We start from the raw sequence: 22010 nt of genomic DNA, 5'->3' as shown, positions 1-22010 counted from the left end.
TGTTTGTATCTTGAGCTTCCCTCTCACCATGGGTGTTCTTTCTGATCAGGTTCTTTTTTTTTTCCTTGCTAATTCTTCTAACCTGCTTCTTGACTTTGGACTTAGTGTTGGGTTTTGCTCATTTCTGGGTATATGGGATGTCTGTTCTAAACTTCTGTCTTGTCATGACCTTCTGCTAAAGAGTTGTGAAAAGTCACAGCTCATTTTGGGGGCCTGTAAGTTTTTGGGGCTTCCAAAGTGCTGTGATCTGACAAAAGGTTTATTCACTGCCTTTCTGGAATCAGAATTGCAAATTCCTAACCCAGGTTTGGGTCTGTTCACTTGTGTGTGATTGAGTTTCAGTAGGCTGCTGCTAGACTCAGTCACTGTTAGCCTCCTGGGAGGTTCTGTAGGTTCACAACTACCTTTTGGTGTTGGTTTCCTGCCCGGGTTATTCTACTACAGGCTTATGTCCCAGGTTAATGGTTAGAACTCAGTTGCCCCTCTGCTCTTGGACTCAGAACCAAACCAAATACCAAATTATTGGAACTTGTCTCTTGCTCTATACACAACTAGCACCTGTATCACCTGTAACTGTAACCATTCCTCTGTACCCTGGACTCATGACTCAGAATAATAGTAATAGGTAATAGAGATGCCAGCTATCACCTGTTTCTGTTCCCAATACTTATTTAGGGGACTCCTGGGATCTTTCTTCTCTCTTGCTTCCAGCCCTGGGTCAGGTGCATCCCCCTTACAGTCCTTGAGCACTGGAATGCTCTTCACGTTACCTTACCTCCATTGTCACTGCGTGGTGCTCCTGGCCAGCCCCTGTCCTGGTCTGCCGACCTTTTTGTCTATATTCCTAAATTGCTCTAGGCTAGAAAAATGACTATGACTTTTTCTTGATTTTACTGATCAGAATTTGGTCTGACATGTTTTCTAGGTTGTTGTGGAAGAGGTAGGTATGTTGGGTGAGCTGGGCAAAAGTACTGACCCTCACTTTTCACATTTTGACTCTATTTCTCTGATATATTGTTGATTAGTTTTGAGGATAGTGTTATTTTAAAGGATTAACAAAATTTAGAAGCAACCTGGGTTTGATTTAGAAGAAGTAAAAATCTGCTCGTTCCTTTAAAAAAAAAATCAGACCTGTGATTTCATAAGTATTGGTACTTTCTGATAAGAAAATTCCTCTAACTATAGATTGATGTTGCTGTATACACACACATACATATGTATATACACATATACATACATCTATGTATTTATATGTTTGTATGTATGTATATGTATACACACATCTAGTCTTAGAGAGTTATCTAGAAACACTAAGAAGTTAAGTGACTTGCTTAGGACCAGAGTCAGAATGTGTCAGAGGCAAGATTTGAACTTCATTCTCACTCCACTGTGCCTTGTGGACTCTGAAAATTTGTTTCTAAATAAGACAGTAACTTATTTTGTACAAGCAATCACCTATGTATGGCATGTTCTCCCTTCTTTACCTGTGGTCCATGGAATCCCTCACTTCTGATAAAGCCCTGCATGACTGCCTTCTCCTATCTATGAGGCTTTTCTGGATCTTTCCAGTTATAAACACTGTCTCCCTCTTTAAATTACTTTGTATTGACTTTCTTATTTGGGTTGTCTTCTCTTTTCTACCTGCCCCCTCCCCCCACCTCCCCAGTAGAAGATGAGCTCCTTAAAGGCAGACATGCATTTTAAAAAATTTCATTATATCCTCATCTACTAACACAGTACATCATATATTACTGTGCTTAACAAATAGTTGCTGAATTTTTCAAGTTAATTGACTAACTTTTGTCTTTAGATTTGAGCAAAAGGATGTCCACTTCATAGTATTCCTGTGAGGAAAGTGCTTTGAAAATCTTAAATCTCTAGGTAGAGTTAATGTACTTTGATTTAGTATGAACTTTGTAGTCTCAGACAGCCATCACTTGATCGTGTGTGTGTGTGTGTGTGTGTGTGTGTGAGAGAGAGAGAGACAGAGAGAGAGACAGAGAGAGAGACAGAGAGAGAGACAGAGAGACAAAGAGGGACAGAGAGAGACAGAGACAGAGACAGAGAGGGCAACACTAGTTTTAAATATAAATTTGTTTCCAAAAATTGATGGTGGAAGAATATGAGCACTGTAACCTATGGGAAATAAGTTTTAAAAAAGCTGGATGAGTAACCTCAACACAATTATATTTAAGAATGAAGCTGAAAGAAGAACAATAAATAAACAAAAAAAGTAGAATTCTGTCAATATTTTCACAACAACTCTTTTCATTGGCAAGGAAATGAAGCCATAATATGTGGACACCATAGTCTCAGATGTGCAGCCTGAGAAAGTTAGAATGGCACTAAAGAAAACCAAGATGGAAAATAAGTTTAACAAAACCAAGTATGGTCAGTTTATACAAAAGTAGTCTGTGCTGGAGGCAGCACAATTTTTTTGTTGTTGTTGTTATTTTTTTTCTTTTTTAAATTTATTTTTTATTATTATTTTTTTCCTCTGATTTACATCATTCATTTCTGCCAGATTTTGAATTACAAATTTTCTCCCCATTTTTCCCCTACCCACTGCCCCAATATAGCAGTCTCACAGGATATCCCCTCCAATCTGCTCTCTCCCATATTTTCTCCCATACCCCTTTCGACTTTTCCAGTGGATCTCTATGCCTCAGTGCCTGTATATCTTATTTCCCAATTGCATGTAAAATGGTATTAATAATAGTACATATATATTTAAATATTTGATTTTAAAACTTTGAATTACATATTCATTCCCTTCCTCCCTTGTCACCCACCCTTACTGCAGTTCAGTATAGGATTTACATGTGTGGCTAATACAAAACAATAACATAGTAGATATATTGTAAAAGACTGACTATATTTCCCTCCCTCCTATCCCACCTCCCACTTGTTCTGTTCTCTACTTTGATCCCGTCCCTTTTCAAGAGTGGGTGCTTCCAACTTCTCTCTTCCCCAGTCTGCCCTCCCTTACATCATCCCCCCTCTCATCCCCTCCCCCCCCCTACTCTCCTGGAGGGTGAGATACCCTATTTAGTGTGTATTTCATTCCCTCCTCAAGCCAAATTCAGTGGGAATAAGGTTGACCCATTCCCTTTTGAGGCAGCACAATTTTAAAAGCTTTCAGATATTCTCAGGATATCTGAAAATAAAAAAGGGAGAAGATACCAAAGTCACAAAATATAACAAAAGGTGAGCAAGAGCACATCAATGATGACTCAGCTAGGTGGTTGACCCCTGTTCCTACACGCTTCACATAGTGCCCTAGTATGAGCCTGGGAACTCCTCTTGGTCCTGTGCTCAGCCTCTCCCTATAATGGAGTGTTTCTTCTGGCCTGATTTCTTGACCAATTCCAATGTCCACAGAACTCTCTGTGTCCCTATGCCAATCTGGGCTGGAAAAATGACACACCATTATATTTTTTTAATTTTCGCATCAAGATTCAGTCTATTGCATTTTCTAGATCTGTTTGGAGGAGTTTGGTTTGTTTGGGTTTTTTTTAAGGGGATAGGAATGGAGGAGAGCTTAGTTTGCTGTTTCCTGATACTCTGCCATCTAGTCTCCACTTCTTAAACTGAGCCTTGAAGAATAAAAAGAGCTGTAGCACTTACCTTACAGGATTATTTTGGAAGTCAATGAGATTATGAACTTAAAGTACTTTATGAGTCTCAAAGGACTATATAAATTGTAGTTATTTGTTTATTTGGCTCTATGATGCATATATCTACTCTCTGTCATGTTCATGAAAGCATTGATATCATGCCTTATCTAAACTTTATGCTCCCTTCAATACTTTGCACATAGTAGACATTAATAAAAGTTTCCTGTTAAATTGAATTGAGCCTGAACTTCTGTGGAAATATTTTCTTCATGATGGAAACAAATTGCCATGTTAAACAGCAGTATTAAGATGAAAGCTTATGTTTTATAATGAAACACTAGCAATAATATTTTCATATTAAAAAAATTTCTTATGGGAAGTTTTATATGAACTGGTTCAGAATGAATTAAGCAGAAGCAAAAAATCAGTATTCCTTATAACAACAATGTAAATAGAAAGAACAAATAAACTTTCACATCTTAATACTATAATTGTAATGACCAAGAATCTTTGTCCTGGAGAAGAGTTGATAATATGCACCTCCCTTCCTTCTTTACAGAAATGGTGTTAGAACTGTGGATGCAGAATAACATATACAGGTTCACTCAGTTGATATGTTGGTTTTGCTGAATTTTTTTTTGTCTTTTTTCTTTGTTACCAGGGACTATTCTCTATGTTGTGTAAGATTAAGGGTTACATTCAGAAACAATGGTATTATAAAGACAAAAGATAGCAATGAAAAAGAAAAGAGAAAAAAGAATTTTCATTAATTCATTTATCAAATCTGTGTTACAGTACAACACAGCTTTTCTTCCAACTATATTGTTTTGACATCTATCTTTAAATCCACTTCTGTTTCTTTGCCATTGAATCTTATAATGTGTGTAGAGTGTGAATCTGAAAGCATTTTTCTAGGGTTACTTGAAGTGAGTTGAGGAATAGTTGGAGAATATCACATTGTTTTTTCACTACGTTTATATTTTTATTCCATTTTAATATTTTTTTTCTGTTTGTGACATAGTTTAAGATGCTCCCAGAATTATTTCAAGATGATGAAAAAGCCATTAGTCCCACTTCAGCCACTCCTGGGCGTACTCCACTCTCCAGAACTCCTATAAAGCCAACTAAGGTTAGACCGGGCCAGTCAACAGCAAAAGAGCATAAGAAAACCGTGGGACACCAGGTGAGTGGTACATAGCTATCTTCTTCCTTTTCTAACACCATTTATGACACCAATTTTCCCTGTGCCTTCTTAGCCAATAAGAAGTTACTGGGACTTTAACCCATTAGAATGTGAGCTCATTAAGGACACAATTTTTCTTTAATCCCTGGCTGGCATACTGCCTGACAAATAAAAAAAATGATTTTAAAAAATGCTTGTTTATTTGAAGAAGATCCCCAACACACATTCTACCAACCCTAATCCTACGCGTTCTCCAAATCCTACCTCTAGCTGCATTCTCACCTTTTTAATGAATCCTTTTCTATTTCTTCTCAACCAGAAAAGATTTTATCAGTTTCTCAATTCCACCAAGCCTTTGAGTTTGTACTGGACTGATCTTGATCTTTTTCTCTGGTTCATATACACATTTCTTATATAGAATCTAAGCTACTGAAGGTCAAAAACTATGTCTTCTATTTCTCAAAGTGTCCTACCCTCTAAGATATGTGGCACACACTAAATAAATGGTTGTTGAATGAATGAATAAATGAGGCAGACTTCCAGTTCCTAACCCTAAGGGCCTCAGAGAAAACAAAGCATTGCTTGTCTTTGCTTCCTTTTGATTTGAATTGTGCACGGACCTCAAAGCCAAGCTTCAGCTAGCTGCTGCTTCTAATCATGGATGCTTCATTTTCAAGGCTTGTTGGTTGGTAGTTACAAAATAGGCACATCTGACCGTTATCCAAGGTGTGAAAACACCTTTATGGTCATGGCCTGGCCTTTTACCCAGTAGCCACTAGGATAAACTTCTAGGAGTATAACAGCTTTCAAGTTAGTCCTTAAGCTAGGTCCTCCCCAGCCCCACCTAAGCAGAATTAGGGGGGTGGCAGCATTTTTGGATAGAAATTTTTTCCCTTTATAATAATTTTGCCTCAGGATCTGAAGAATAAGGTAAAAACACTATTTAAAAAACAATATTCATAAAATGTCAGTATTGATAAACAGCATCTTCTTTTTAGGAAAAGGAGAATGTTGAGATATTCCTTTGCTCCCTCAAGGGATGTCCAATTTAATAATAAATTAACATTTGATCTTCTCCTTTTAAGCTCAATAAACTGGGTTTATGCCAGATCAGGATGATGGACAAAGAGTTCCACAAGTGAGATAATTCTGTGTTCTCTATTTCATGCCATTGGAATTTGAATAATGATAGCACTCCTGAGAAGCCTCAGTTCCTCATCTAAAAATGAGGTATCTGGGCTAGAGGGTATCTAAGGTCTTTTCTGACTCTAAATCTTTGAGAGAGAAAGAGAGAGAGAGAGAGAGAGAGAGAGAGAGAGAGAGAGAGAGAGAGTGTGTGTGTGTGTCTGTTTAGAGATAGAATGGCATGGTTGATAAAGGGTCAGCCTTGGAGTTAGGAAGTCTTGGGTTCAAGTCATCCTGTTCCTGACACATACCAGTGCTGTGATTGTGGACAACCTCTCCATGTCCTAGGCAACTGTCTCAGATTATAAATTACAGACAAATTATCAGTGCATCATTTTGTAGAGAATAGAGGGAATTTCTGCACCTGGAGTTTCCCACAGGGCAGAAATCAGTTACAGGCTGTTCCCCTCATCACACACACACACACACACACACACACACACACACACACACACACACACACACACACACACACACACACACACACCCATATGCTAACTTCATAGGATTGTAGATTTGGAGTTGGAAGGAACATCAATGGCCAGCCAGTCCAACCCCTTTATTTTATAGATAAGGAAACTGAGTCCTAGGGGTGTCTTGTCAAAGCTCACACATATAATATGAGTCATAGACAGCATTTAACCCCATTCCTCTGACTACAGAGTCATTTCTCCTTCTGCTGTACCATACTGCCTCTTAGGTTGCTTTCAGTTGTGTCTGACTTTTTGTGACCTCATGGACTTTCTCCATGGGGTTTTCTTGGCAAAGATACAAGAGTGGTTTGCCATGTCCTTCTCCAGTGTGTCCCCATTTTACACATGAGGAACTGAGGCAAATAGGGATTAAGTAACTTTCTAGTAGTCACATAATTAGTAAGCGTCTCAGGCTGAATTTGATCTCAGAACTTTCTGACACCAGGCTTCAACCTCCATCCACTGAATTTAGCTACCTCTTAGGTAGTAACTATGTTTTTCAATACTTTTTAGCCAAAAAAATTTTGATTTTGAGGTAAACCTGAAAATTGAGCAAGAATAATACTTAAAATAATACTTAAATATATATAATATATTTATATATTATATATAATAAAACTTAAAATATAATATGATACTTAATACTCAATATAATACTATAATACTTAAAATCACTGAATCAAATTTTATGAATTAAAGATGGGAGAGGAAGGATTTGTCTTTTTCAAATTAAATCTACAGTGCTCAAACTTAAATTGCTGTTGCTCTCAGTTCTAGCAAGCCTTTACTAATTGCCTTTCTGTATTTAAGAAGTCAGGATGATAGGTAGTGATATGTTTTTCACTATGACATAGGAAGAATATCTAAAGGAGACACTTTGATACGGTACAAAGAGTTCCAGACTTGAAATCAGAATATCTGGGTTGGAATTCTAATTAGTGTGGCTTTGGACATATCACTTAAACCTTCTAAGCTTTGGTTTTCATGGCTATAAATGCCATTACACAGTGGTTGCTCTGCCTGTCTCACGGGTTTGTTACCTTCATGAATTGTAAAACTGTAATCAGTGTTCACTATTATGAAATCATTCCGTTACTCTGTTGATATCTTCTTTTTCACTGTTTTCATTCCTATTTCATTCACTGAATGTACAGTATAAAAATATTTTTTGTACGGTATAAAAAAATCCCACGAACAAGACAATATGATTTTAAATCTAATCTAACTTGCTTATACCTTTGACTCCTCTTTTCTCTCATTTTTCATGTAGTTCAGAAACTCTCTTCATCTTCTGATGGAGACCCTCAATGCTACAACTCCCCATTATGTGCGCTGTATTAAACCAAATGACTTCAAGTTTCCATTTACGTAAGTTTATTTTTTAACTTCTCAGTTTAAAAAAGTATATTTCATGACTCTGGGAAAGAAGTTACTGTGTAATAAGTCACTTGGCAAAGAAGCTACTTTGAGGCATTTAGGTGGCACAGTGGGTAGATTTCTGGACTTGGAGCCAGGGAGACCTGAGTTCAAATTTAGCCCCAGATACTTATTAACTATGGACAAGTCAGTTAACTTCTGTCAGCCTCAAGTTTTCTGATCTGTAAAATGGAGATTCCTAACTTACTAAGGTTGTTGTGAGAATCACCAAATGAAATAACTTGTAAATGCTTTGTAAATTTTAAAGCCCAATAAAATGCTAAATATTGTTATTATTATTACTATTTATATTATTATTATTAAAAGAGAATTAAGTAAACTGAATGAGAAAGTGAGAAGAAAAACCTAAAGAAAACTGAAAGTTTCAAGTTGAACCAAGGAAAAGCTGTGGTTATTGTGGCCATAACTGAGATTGAGTGCAAAGGTCTTTGGGAGTATTAAAACATTTGAAAGCATAGTCTTTTAAGCCTACTTTAAGTATTATAGGAACTAGATACTTAGAGATATGATCCTGACTCATGGTCAGGTGTACTTTGGCATGAACCTGACTGTAGCCTTTGTATGTTCACATTCTTACTGTTAATCACTGATCTGCCTTCATGACTAGTTTTTTTTCCCCTATTACTTCTATAGCTTTAGGACTCTCAGTTCCTTTCTTTTTCTTTCATAGTATCATGTTTTTATCAGCTAATTCTTATAGAAAAAAATAATGGGAAGAAAAAGAAATCATAGAAATCACACTTGTGCTTGGCTGAACTAATGCTTCTTGTACATTAACAATTTTGCATTTTCACTTGTAGGTTTGATGAAAAGCGGGCAGTACAGCAGTTGAGGGCGTGTGGTGTCTTGGAAACCATCCGAATTAGTGCAGCAGGTTTCCCCTCAAGGTAGGCCAGGTATTTCTTAAGTCAGAGATTATTTTTTTGTGGGAGGCATTCCCAAATATTTAACTAAGTTTCTATTGATTTCTTTTGGCAGGTGGACATATCAAGAATTTTTTAGTCGCTATCGTGTCTTGATGAAGCAAAAAGATGTACTTAGTGACAGGAAGCAGACTTGCAAAAATGTATTAGAGAAACTGATACTGGTAGGAGACCTTTTTATTAAATTTTTCATTGACAGATTTTTTCCTTAAGAATCCATTTGCTTTTGATTGCTTAAGGCCATTAGGAGCTTCCATTTAAAACTTTTGTTGGGGAAAAGAAGGCTAGACTGAATTAATGTAAAATTGGGATTAAAGAATTACTGCAGATTGAGGCAGTTGCTTGAGGATCCAGGCAGAGCAGAGAGTTTTTTAGGGGTTCCATGATGATAGGAAAGATCAACCTGAGTTCTGAGGCAGTGTTCTATGGCCTGGGACTGGAACAGAAGCTGTTTGGTCAAATGATTTTTACCTTTTGCTTTTTTGGAAAACAACATTAAATGCCTAATGGGTTACTTCTTTGTATAAGACACCACGCGTGGCACTGTGGGAGACACAAAGAATTAAAAGTACATCTTTCACTTAGAGGGGCTTACAAGTTAGTTAAGGTAATATTACATATAGCAATGAGAGAAATAATATAATACTACCTTCTTGTTGAAGTTATCAGAGAAGCTTCAGATAAGAGGGAAACCTTGAAGTTTGGATAGAATTTAGACAAACAAACAAACAAAAAAAGAGGGCATACATAAGATCTGGGTTATAGGGGCAGGAGTGAAGGGAATTTGCTCAAATGGAAAGGTGTTGAAGTAAGAAAACCCAAGGCATGTTCTTTGTTCACTAAGTAGCCCGGTTTGACTGAAACAGAGAGTTTATATAGAGAAGAAATAAGGACAGCCAATGCCTTGAAATCCAGAATTAAGAGTTTTTCTTTTAGGTAGCAGGAAAGTATTCAAGGCTTGTATGCACTCTATGTTCCAGCCAGATTATTCTGTTTGCAATTGTTCCCTTGTGAGTGGTATTCCTTTTCTTTGCTCCAGACCTTTGTGAAAATGTCCTTCCAAGCCCAGAATGTTTCCCCTCCTCACCTCTAGGACCTATAGTCACCGGCTCCACCAGCAGGTGGACTCTTACAGCATGTCAAAGGATTTTAGGCGGCCAGTGGAAAAAATGTGGACGGGTAGAAAAATATAGACATCCCCTATGCTTTTGCTGGCCACTGGAAATCCTTTGGCATGCCACAATTTGTGCAGGCTTGCTTTAAAGCCTGTCTCTAGGGCCACTTCCTGTATGAGTGTCTTCATGATTCCCCTGATTATTAGGTCTTTCTTCCTCCACACTCCAAATCACAATAACAATGAATGCTTTCCCCTTCAGTAAAGTCTAAGCTCCTTGGGGCTAGCATTTGTTTTCTTTTTGTCTTTATATCCCAGCAAATAGCACAGAGCCTAGCACAGTGTGAGTATTTAATAAATACTTACTGCATTTGATTGAAAGTTTTGGAAGACAGTAGGGTCCTGACAGAAGCAGCTTTTTGTAAAAGATGATTCTGGAAGCAGTATAGTTAGATAATTTTTACTTTTTGAGTTACATTCTGTTTTTCATTAGAATTTCATTTTTTTTAGCTCATTTTGATCTGCCCAACTCTTATTTGGAACATGTTCATGCAGCTATTGTCAGAGGCAGGATTTGAGCGTAGGTTTTTATTCCAGGTGCAGCCTTCTATCCATGAAGGCATGTTTCCTGTCAGAATTTATACATTGGACTTTGCTGAGATAGGTGGCAGACATCTAGAGCTGTAGTTTGATTCTAGTGCATGGAACCTCTGAGGGAAGAAAGGAAGCAAAGCTTGGTCTAGAGCAGTGGTCAGAGAGAGAGGAGAGAAGCCTTCTAGTGTCTCTTTTGTTTGTTTTAATCCAACACATGTTTATTGAAGAGGTACTATACTAGGTACTAGATATGCAAAGACAAACCAAAAAAACCCTTACCTCTATTATTTGTATTCTACCCCAAGTCCTTGGGGGAGGGACGTGGTTCTGTTCTGTCTGGTCTTTATGTATTTCTTCAGAAATTAAAATCTACAGGTATTCATTAAGCACCTACTACATGCCAGGCTCTTTGTAACATGCTGGTATTGCCAAGACAAGAATGAAACAGCCACTGCCGTCAAGGAGCTTACAACATTCTACCCTGGGGAAACCATATTAATGTAAAAATACATACAAAGCAAATGCAAAATAATTTGAGGAAGGAAAGTGGAAAGGGAATAGGGAAAAGATAGAATCCAGAAGGTCCTGATTTAGGTGAAACTTTCTGATTTTTTTCTTCTGTAAGCTATTCTTCTCACGTTAGTGAATATAGTGGTTGTCTTTTCTGTATGTCCCCTGAGAATTCTGGATCGTGGGGGTTCCTTTCAGATTGCCTTCTCAATGAATGGTCTACCTGCTGCACACTTCACTCTAAGACCCACCACATGATACCTGCACACCTAGAAGTGTTTGCTACATCCTGCCTGTTGTTCATACGAGAGGAGACCACGTGGTGCAGTGGGAAGAGCAGTGGGCTTGGAGCCTAAAGACCCAGATTCAAGTTCTGCCTCCTCCCTGTCCTAGTTGTGTGGCCTTGGGCAAGCTCAGGGTCCCTAGTGCCCTTATCTCTGAAATTGGGAGTGTTCACTAGGTGACCACTCTGATCTCTTTTAACTCTAAAGGTCTAGGTGCCATAATGATCTTCATTTTCTGAAAATGGCTTTGAACTTGTTAGAAGGCCTTCAACTTCCCCTATATTTTAATATGTATTTAAGATGTTTTTTTAAAAGGCCTCAATAACACTCTAATTGAAACAAACAGTAATGACTTTAAAGGAAGCTAACTCAATATAAATATATCAATCTTAATTTTCTCTCTAATTTTGTGTGCTTTTAGACTTATCTTATTCTTGGTGTTTTTGTCCCCTCAGCTTTCACCTGGAATACAGACATTTACAGCATGAATCAGTCAAAGAGAATATCAACATCTCCATTTCCTTGAGATGTTTAAAATACAAACAAGTTAACAAAAAACTATCCCAAATCCCACAACCAAGTTTTGGCCTCAAATAATATTCCCAGGTAGAAGAACTCTGGAAAGTATTTGTCATTATAGCCTTCCTTAAAATCCCTTCCACTTGCTCAACCTCACTAATCTTAGAAATTTTGTACTTAAGTGCCTAGGATCAAAATTTGGCTCCATTAGTTAATTGCTGATTTAGCAAAAATGTTAGATGTAGTTTCACCTCTTCACTGATTCTGCTTTTAGACAATCTTTGTTTCCCTTTCTGTTCTAACCTTTTATTTATGTGACCATTAATCTTGCTTCTGAATATACATTTTTCTCTGAAAATAGGATAAAGATAAATACCAGTTTGGTAAGAACAAGATATTTTTCCGAGCGGGACAAGTAGCTTATCTGGAAAAAATAAGGGCAGACAAGTTGAGGGCTGCCTGTATCCGTATCCAGAAGACAATTCGGGGCTGGTTGCTGCGAAAGAAATACCTGCGTATGAGGAAGGCGGCTATTACTATTCAGAGATATGTTCGAGGCTACCAGGCGCGATGGTGAGCAGAACTGTGCCATCTGGTTTTAGAATCTCCTAACCAGGACATTCAATGAAGGTTGCCAGCCTCTTTGTCCTTCCTGTGCTGCGTGCTAGGCTATTTGTTTTCCAGAAGATTAAGTAGAATATCATGTCCTTTGTGCATAGCAACTTGTCTCTCTTAAAATGAAATTCTCTTCACAATGGTGTTACTGCTGACAAGCAGTATAAGCCAGTGAATAAAGCTGAAAGTAATGAAAATTTTATATATATATCCACCATCTGTTTGATTTTCATATCTTAAATAACAAATAACATACCCATCACATACACTTTGCATATAGTAGGCACATAGTCCATGTTGGTTGGTTATACATTCATTATGTTAAAAATAAACTAATAATCACTCCCATTCTTGTTAGTATTAAATTCAGCATAGTCTCACACTTAGTGTTCATCTGCCTCTACCATACACTTTTGCTTTGTAAAAGTGAAATATAGATATCACTCCCCGGCATATCCTTTTGAACCTGAATATATTGAAAAGATGCTGTATTCAACATCTTGTTTTCACATGAGCAGATTATGAAGAATAGCCATCATGCCATGGAATATTTTCATGCTAGAGTGTGAAACTGTAAGACCATCTCACACAGGTGTTGTGTGGATTTTCATTCTCTGGACTGGAATATCTTTGAATTGCTTATCTCCTATCCTTCTTAAGGGTTTAAAGAAAGCAAAGAAGCCAAGTGTGGGTGAAAAAAAGTTGCATATTATCATGGTCAAGTTAGTAATGATTCCATTGAAGTGTTCTTCTGGAGAAGTGAGGTGAGGGGATCCTGAAAAAGAGAACTCTATATGTTAGTCAGATTCTAGAAGAGACAGTTCTTAGGGGGGAAATAACACAGTTGAATTTATGCAGCAACAACTGATTAGTGAACATTTTTTGCATCCATATATGGCACTAAACAAGCTTAATAAAATAGAATAGTATATCAATGTATATTAATGATTGAATAGATTGCATTCAGAATTTATGCAGCAACAGCTGATTAGTGAAAATTTTTTTGAGATCATATATGGTATTAAACAAGCTTAATAAAATAGAATAGTAATGACTGAATAGATTGCATTCATTTAATTTGCATATTATTTGTGGTACTGAGGAAAGAGCAAGGAATTTGGACTTAGAGAACCCTGATTTAGACATTAACTATACTACTTACTTTCTTAGGCAAGATACTTATCTAGGTCTTAGTTTTCTCATCTGTAAAACAAGAGAGTTGGACTAGATGACAAGCTGCCTTTCCACTATGAATCTCTAATTCTATGATTCCAAAATTTTATTTATACACACATATATGTGTCAGTAATCTCCCACAGAAAACCTTATGTTTCTGAGAGGTCACATGACATGAAAGTCTTGAGTATTTTTAATTACTAACACTCTATCATTGCTTACTTTGAATAGCTATGCCAAGTTTCTGCGCAGAACCAATGCAGCCACCATCATTCAGAAGTACTGGCGAATGTATGTGGTCCGAAAGAGGTACCAAATCAAACGAGCAGCCACCATTATTCTCCAGTCTTACTTACGAGGCTACATGGCTAGAAATAGATATTATAAGGTAAGCAATTCTGTTCAAACTCCTTGATCATTCTTGTACTTAATAATTATTCAATATCCAAAGAATTATATGCACCATACAAAATATCAGAGGGTATATTGCAGGCATTGTCTCTACCCACAGAAGGCATACTTATAGAGATGAAGACCAATTTAAAATTTAGGTATCCAATCTTATGTAAATTAACATATGTATAAAAAAAGTAGGTAGGAAAAATTTGACATCTCTCTTCCCTAGTCTAGAAAATGATCCCAGATGTATCTTTTGTGTGAGAGAGATATAGTCTGGCAGATGAGTGTTTCTATACCTTAAACAATACTGATTGAATAATTTAATATCAAGTGAGAATAGGCATAAATAAAGTAGAATCAAATAAATCTTAATCTCAGTCTCCACCAGAATGATGAATCTGATTGATCAGAAGGTAAATGATAAACGTAATCACTCTATGAATTTAATAGGGCTTTTGAATCTCTTCTATTAGGCATACTTGTAATAAATTGGAAAACTACTATACAAAACAGGACAGTATCTGCGTGACTATTTAGAGAGTCTTTCATAGAGATTTTGTGGGTTTGGAGACCTAGCCATGTGGTGGGATTCAGGTGTGGAAACTGTCTTTCATCTTAAGTAGCATCATCACCAATTATAATGATAGAATGAAACTATATCATTAAGTTGTGCAGGCTGGGAGAGGAAGATCACAGTTAAAATGGCCTTGGTAAACCGAATCAAGTGGTAAGAGCTAACAGAATGAAATTCAGCCTACATAAATACAGATTTAACTTAAGGGGGGGAAAATCACAAATATAGACTAGAAAACAACTTGCTGTATGTGGCTGAAATGTATGTAAGGGTGATAATGGGCCATAAAGTAAATGGAATACAATATATTACTTAATTTTAGGAACTCAAATGTGGTACTAGAATACAGTGCAAAAGTATCAAAAAATAATACTATAGTTTTATATATATATATAATATACAGAGTATATTCTGGGTTTACTTTAAGGTCTGGGGTGAGGGGAGGGAAGGAGGGAGAGAAGGGGGATGAGGAGAACATGGAGAGATTAGAGGAGATTCAGAGAAGCTGGAATGTTTAACCTGAAAGCAATGGCAAAGCTAAGTGTAGTTCTCTCCCACATTTTTCCTTTACCTAAATTTATGCATATCATCCATATTTTCAGAGATGATTTCTGAGACAATTCCATTTTCCATAGCCACCCCCCAGGAGGTTTCCCTGATATTGTGACTGTGATAAAGATCTCCTGGAAAGCCCTCCGTCCAATGTTTTTAGATTTCCTAGGAAGTGAAGCACCTTTATTTTCTAAGGTTTAAAGAAACATTATAGCTGTGCCTAAAGTAATTTAATGAGTCATTCTTAGGTAATTTTCCCTTTCCTCCTAAAGTTGCTTTGGTTACTTCGGAACTCTTTCCACGTATCATTAGGCTTGCCTTGGAAAGCTACTTAAGACATACTTTTGCCTTTAAAAAACAAACAAACCCTCCTTAAGGAAATGATGCTTTGGAACCACCTTAAGTTGATTTCTTTTCTTTCTTGTCTCAGGGTTGCCAGCTTCTCCCCAGCAACATCTGACAGGGAGCAGCACCTTTAGTTTGAAAGTTATTTCTGAGTTGAATTGCTCAGCTACAGTGTTATGTAGAGACAAATTAAGTTAGAAACATAATGTAGATAGAAGATGATGAGTCAGGAAGTCCCTACCTGTGAGTTCTGTGCAGTTGCAAGATTATTATTTTACCCAGCTGTTTCAGGTTATGCGTTTTTCATGGTGGTTTCTTGAGAATTGAGGGGAAAACAAATATCCTTCTACCTCACTGACTCAATAGTGAAAATGAAATGCAGATTGCAGTGTTTATTTTCAACTAAAATTACTAAAGTGAAGATAAGCATTTCAAGTGAAGAGAGAGGCAGAAATGGGGAAAGGAAACGAGACTAGGAAAATGGGCGTTATTTGCTTTCCAATTCTTTGAGGTTCAAAGCTTGAAGAAATTTTTTTCATTGTTGCCTTATATTTGTTTTCTGGTCAGATAAGTGCAGTTCATTCATCAAAATTATATTTGGTAAGAGGCTTATATTACCTGATATAACAACAGTGTAAATCACAGTGAGTTCATATGATTGAAAACAGACACCAAAAAGCTGTGAGACTAAATTACTTGGAGAGCTGCTTTTAAAACGGGTTAATATTTGCCATGATCTTTCTACTTACAAGCATTTGGGATAATTTTACATTTGCATTTTATTTTAAAAATGTATTATTTATTTTAACATTCTTTTCTTTTTAAATTATGAGTTCCAAATTCTTTTCCTTTCTTCCCCCAAAAGGCAAACAAAATTATATTGATTATACATCTGAAATCATGCAAAAATATTTCCATATTAGCCATATTAAAAAAATTCAAGAAAATTAAAATAAGAAAATTATACTTCAATTTGCATCCAGGGTTCACCACTTCTCTCTGGAGTTGAATGATATTTTTTCATCATGAGCCCTTTGGATTCATTGTGGGTCATTGTATTGATCAGAATGGCCAAGTTTTTCATTACAGCATTGTTGTTACTGTACACAGTGTTCTCCTACTTCTTGCTTCCCTTTGCTTGAGTTCATATAGGTCTTGCTATTTTTTTTTCTGAAACTACCTGTCTTGCCATTTCTTTTTTTTTTTTTTTAGGGGGGAAGGCAGGGCAATTGAGGTTAAGTGATTTGCCCAAGGTCACATGGCCTAGTAAGTGTTAAGTGTCTGAGGCTGGATTTGAACTCAGATCCTCCTGACTCCAGGGTTGGTGTTATATTCACTGCACCACCTAGCTGCCCCCATCTTGTCATTTCTTATAGCAAAATAGTATTCCATCACAATCACATGCCATAATTTGTTCAGCCATTCCTCTGCTGATGAGCATTCCTTCAATTTCCAATTTTTTGCCAGCACAAAGAAAGCTGCTATAAATATTTTTGTACATATAGGGCCTTTTCCTTTTTCCTTTGATCTCTTTGGAATACAGACCTAGTAGTAGTATTGCTGGATCAAAGGGTATGCAAAATTTAAAGCTCTTTGGGCATACAGAATTCCAAATTATTCTCCAGAATGATTGGTCCAGTTCACAATTCCAACACTTTATTAGTGTACCTATTTTCCCTCATTCCCTCTAGCATTTGTCATTTTTGGTAGGTGTGAGGTGGTACCTCAGAGTTGTTTTAATTTGCATTCTCTAATCAGTAGTGATTTAGAGCATTTTTTCATATGACCTTAGATAGCTTTGATTTCTTCTTTTGAAAACTGCCTATTCATATCCTTTGACCATTTATCAGTTGGGGAATGGCTCTTATTTCAACACAATTCCTTGTAGATTTGAGAAATGAGGCCTTTGTAAGAGAAATTTTCCCTTAAGTTTTCTTTTAATATTACTTCATTGTCTATGATAACTTTTAGCAAAATATAGTTTTCCTGATGATCTCTTTTAAGGAGGTCTCTTTTTGCTTTTGCTTTGTATAAAATCATGATTGTTCCACCTGCCTTTCTTACTTCTTCTGAAGCATAATAGATTCGGTTCCAGCCCTGACCCCCATTTTTTTTACTGTATGTGTGTCTTTTTGCTTCAAGCACATCTCTTATAAACAACATATTGTTGGCTTCTGGTTCCTGATCTATTCTGCTATCCACTTCTGTTTTATGGGTGAGCTCAAACCATTCACATTCACAGCTGTGATTACTAACTGTATTTCTGTTTATCTTTCTCCATATCTCTTATCCCTTTCTCCTCCCATTTCCTTATTGGATAAGATAGATTTCTATACCCAATTCAGTGTGTGTGTGTGTGTGTGTGTGTGTGTGTGTGTGTGTGTGTGTGAGTATTTTTCTTCCATCTTTGATCCAATTCTAATGAGAGGTAGGTTCAAGCATTGCACACTACCCTAGCTCTCTACTTCTACTTTTCTCCCTCTACTTTCTTCCTTGTTTGCCTTTTTTTTATGTGAGAAATTTCCCCATTCTATCTCTCCCTTCCCCCTTCTTCCACTGCATTCCTGTTTCTCACACCTTTCCTTTTTTTTTTATTTTAAAGAGATCATCCAGACATAATCAACTCACGTGCATTCCCTCTATATAGACTCCTAACCACTCTACTTATGTTAAAGTTCTTGGGGGTTTCAAATATCATTTCCCCACATAGGAATGTAAACAGATTGACTTTATTGAATCTCATGATTATTCTTTCATATTTACCTTTCTATTCAGCTCTGGTCTTTTCATCAGAAATGTTTGAAAGTACTCTACTTTGTTAAATTTTCATTTTTTCCCCCGAAAAAATTTTTACACTTAGTTTTGCTGGGTAGGTTAGTCTTTCCTATAAAACTAGCTCCTTTGCGTCCTGGAATATCATATTCCAAGTCTTTTAGCATGGAAGCTGCTAAATGTTCTGTGACTCTGACTGTGGCCCCACAATATTTCAGTTGTTACTTTGTGGTTGCTTGAAGTATTTTCTCCTTGACTTAGAAACTCTGCAATTTGGCTGTAATGGTCCTGGGAGTTTTTGTTTTGGAATCTCTTTCAGAAGATGATTGGTGAATTCTTTCAGTTCTTTCCTGATCTAAGACATCAGGGTAATTGTTCTTTCTTTGATCATGGCATTCAAGCAGTCTAATCATTCTTAATTTTTTCTCCTGGATCTGTTTCCTAGGTCAGTTGTTTTTACAATGAAATATTTCACATGTTCTTGTATTTTTTCATTCTTTTGACTTTGTTTTGTCGTTTCTTGATATCTCATGGAGTCATTAGCTTTCACTTGCCCAATTTTAATTTTAAGGAATTGTGTTTTTTTTTTTTTCAGTAAGCTTTTATGCCTCCTTTTTAAATTTGGTCAATTCTGCTTTTTAAGGATCTTTTCTTCAGTGAATTTTATACCTCCTTTTCCCATTTGACCTATTATGCTTTTTAAGGAGTTCTTTTCTTCAGTGAATTTTTGTGCTTCTTACCATTAGGCCAATCCTAATTTGTTTTTGTTTTTGTTTTTTTTTTTTGCGAGGGGAGGTAGGGCGATTGGGGTTAAGTGACTTGCCCAAGGTCATGGCTGGGTTTTTTGTGTGTGTGTGCATTTTAAGTGTCTGAGGCCAGATTTGAACTCAGGTTCTCCTGACTCCAGGGCTGGTGTTCTATTCACTGTGCCACCTAGCTGCCCCCAATCTTATTTTTTAAGGCATTATTTCTTCAGTCTTTTTATGTGCCTCTTTTACCAAGTTACTAATTTTCTTTTCATAATTTTCTTAAATCACTCATTTCTCTTCCCATTTTTTCCCTCTACCACTTATCAATTTCTTTAACTTTTCCAGGAATTCTTATTCTGCTTGGGTCCAATTAGCATTTTCCTTTAAGGCTTTGCTTGTAGCTGTTTTCACATTATTGTCTTCTCTTATGTCTTGGTCTTCCCTGCCATATAGTAGCTTTTCATGGTCAAGTTCTTTTGTTGCTGTTTACTCATTTTTCCAGCCTATTTCTTGATTTTGAACTTTATGTTAAAGTTAGGCTCTGTTTACCTGGGGTGGAGAGGCACAGTCCCAAGCTTCAGGATTTTTCAGAGCTATTTTTTAGGGTCTAAAACTTTTTGGTGCTTCCAAGATGGTGAAAAATGGGAAAAGGTATGGTCACTGTTCTTCTAATCAGCACTCCAGTGTTTACCCAGTAAAGGCCCCTGTTCTTCTACAGCTGCAAATTCTAGCATTCTTCTTCACCCTTGAACTATGATGAGGTCCCCTGTTCTCCACAACACTCTGAAACTATGACCAGAGCCCCTGACGTCTGGTGACCAATCACAAGCACTCCTTCTCCACCCTGGAATTGTGAACCAGAACTGCTTTTGGGCAGTAGATTTGCCAGTCATTGCCAGCTGTACCCAGTGACAGCAATCTGTCCCCTGTATTCTCTCTGTCACCAGCTTTCTGACCCCCATCCTGGCTCTGAACTGAGAGTTCCTGAAGATGCTGCTACTGCCACTGCCATTGCCACCCTCATGGCTATCTCCAAGGCTTGTCACTGGTTCTCTCTTCACATGTGCTTCTACTGTGCTGTCACAGACCTTTCTTATCAACCTTCTAAGTTGTCTTAGGCTGGAAAGATGTCCCACTCTCACCTGTTGTTGACTTTGCTGCTTCAAAATTTGATTTGAGAGTTATTTTAAAGTTGTTTGGAAAATAATATTGGGAGAGTTCAACTGGGTTACACCTGTACTCTGCCATCTTGTCTCCACCCTGAATTTTAGATATTGGCTAATTATTTCCAACAGAACCAGAGTATTATATTATTGATTTTCATTGTGTTTAGATTCTCATGTACAAATGCAAGTACAGGAGTATTTTGCTTCCTTTAGATCACTAAAGCTTTGTACATTTTGACATTCTCACTTGACAAGCGTCTAAGTGATAATAATATTTATTAGGCAACCACAGAACTTTCTGGACTCTGAATAGTAGAAGAAAAAATAATATTATTCTTAAGGTCAAATGATAAAAAGTTCATTTAGAAAATAGTTTATATACTGAGAAAGTGATTTCAAAAATCTTAGATTTTGTAGGAACCTTAAAGAACATGTAGATTAACCTTTAACATTATATATATATAAAAAATATACACACACACACACATATACCCTTTCTACAATGACCTTGACAGGTAGTAATCTAGATTTTGCTTGAATTTCTCTAGTAATGGGAAATTTGGTTGTTGCACAGCTTTAATTGCTGGAAAGTTCACTTGAACATAATGATGGATTTTTAAGAATTTAAGGTGACATAAAAAATTGTTTTATAAGCATTAAAGATTTAATTTTGTTTCTAGTTTTCCTGTTAATTAGTCTGGTGTTTGATAGGTGTTTTATAAAATTTCTTTGTGTCTTTGTTCCTCCTACTTTTGGATGCCACAAACTGATGATGGCTCTATTTGGTGCAGTGCTGGTAAAACCCTCTTTAGGGAGATTTTCTTAAGGATGATCAGTATGAGTACCTGTTTTATACATGAAAAAAAAATCCCCCAGTAGACCTTAAAAACAAGTTTACTGGTATCCAGTCCTAATTTACATAATGGGGATAAGAATAAAACCTATCTCCCTTGGTTGTCTTGAGGACAAAATTAGATAATATTTGTAAAGTGCTTTGTAAGCCTTAAAGTGCCATAAAAATGCTAGCTATTATAATAAAGTATTGTCAAATAATGGTGATATTAATGGTGGGAAAATCTGCACCTTCAATAGCAGGTGATTCTTTGGATACCAAGTGTTGTTAATTTGAGCGTCAGCCAATAACAGGAGGCTTAAAAGAATCATCCAACAATAAGAAGCAGATGCCAAGATTGAGTTATTCCTTTCTATTTTAATTTTCCTTCCCTGATCATACTCTACCTTGCTTTTATTTTTAAAGACACCATATAAATGTCATTGCTTTGTCTATCTGCATAGATCCTATTTGCAGAAATAGAATGCATATCCTTATTCAGACCCTCAACCTGTCTTTTAAAAATGTTTTCATACCTGCTTATACTATCAGCCTATAATGATACATGTTTCATGTGTCTCCTGCTCCTCCAGTTCATCAAATGAATGAATTATTGCTATGAACCAGGTGGATTCTGGGGTATGGTGTTGCTTCACATTTGTCTTGTTTCACAGATTCTCCGTCAACATAAGGCCATCATCATCCAGAAGCAGGTTCGTGGCTGGTTGGCTCGGCTGCATTACAAAAGGTGCCTGAAGGCCATCGTCTACCTGCAGTGTTGTTTCCGACGAATGATGGCCAAACGAGAGCTGAAGAAGTTAAAGATTGAGGCTCGCTCTGTTGAGCGCTACAAGAAGCTGCACATTGGTATGGAAAACAAGATTATGCAGCTGCAGCGCAAAGTTGATGAACAGGTAGGTACAGGTCACTTCCACTTGACCATGATGTGAAGAAAAAGATTCACTCAGGGGGGTACCACGTTTAGGCAAGT

General features: G+C 36.9%; 1 protein-coding gene across 4 annotated transcripts in view; it reads left to right on the top strand.

The window, feature by feature from the left end:
- Nucleotides 1–22010, top strand: part of MYO5A (myosin VA) — a 258166-nt gene that overhangs the window by 162265 nt on the left and 73891 nt on the right. For all 4 annotated transcript variants that reach the window (XM_069098069.1, XM_069098068.1, XM_069098067.1 and 1 more), the window contains exons 15-21: nt 4639–4800; nt 7729–7826; nt 8696–8782; nt 8874–8982; nt 12201–12412; nt 13862–14018; nt 21694–21933. In XM_069098069.1, the coding sequence (XP_068954170.1) occupies nt 4639–4800; nt 7729–7826; nt 8696–8782; nt 8874–8982; nt 12201–12412; nt 13862–14018; nt 21694–21933 (1065 nt within the window). The remainder of the gene's footprint in view (nt 1–4638; nt 4801–7728; nt 7827–8695; nt 8783–8873; nt 8983–12200; nt 12413–13861; nt 14019–21693; nt 21934–22010) is intronic.

Source organism: Petaurus breviceps, unplaced genomic scaffold (genome assembly GCF_028583685.1).
Source record: "Petaurus breviceps papuanus isolate PSGF00001 unplaced genomic scaffold, PetGlider_PUasm1.0 37, whole genome shotgun sequence".
Lineage (NCBI taxonomy): Eukaryota > Metazoa > Chordata > Mammalia > Diprotodontia > Petauridae > Petaurus > Petaurus breviceps.
Note: the sequence above shows the minus strand (reverse complement) of the source record. Positions and strands in the feature narration are given on the sequence as shown.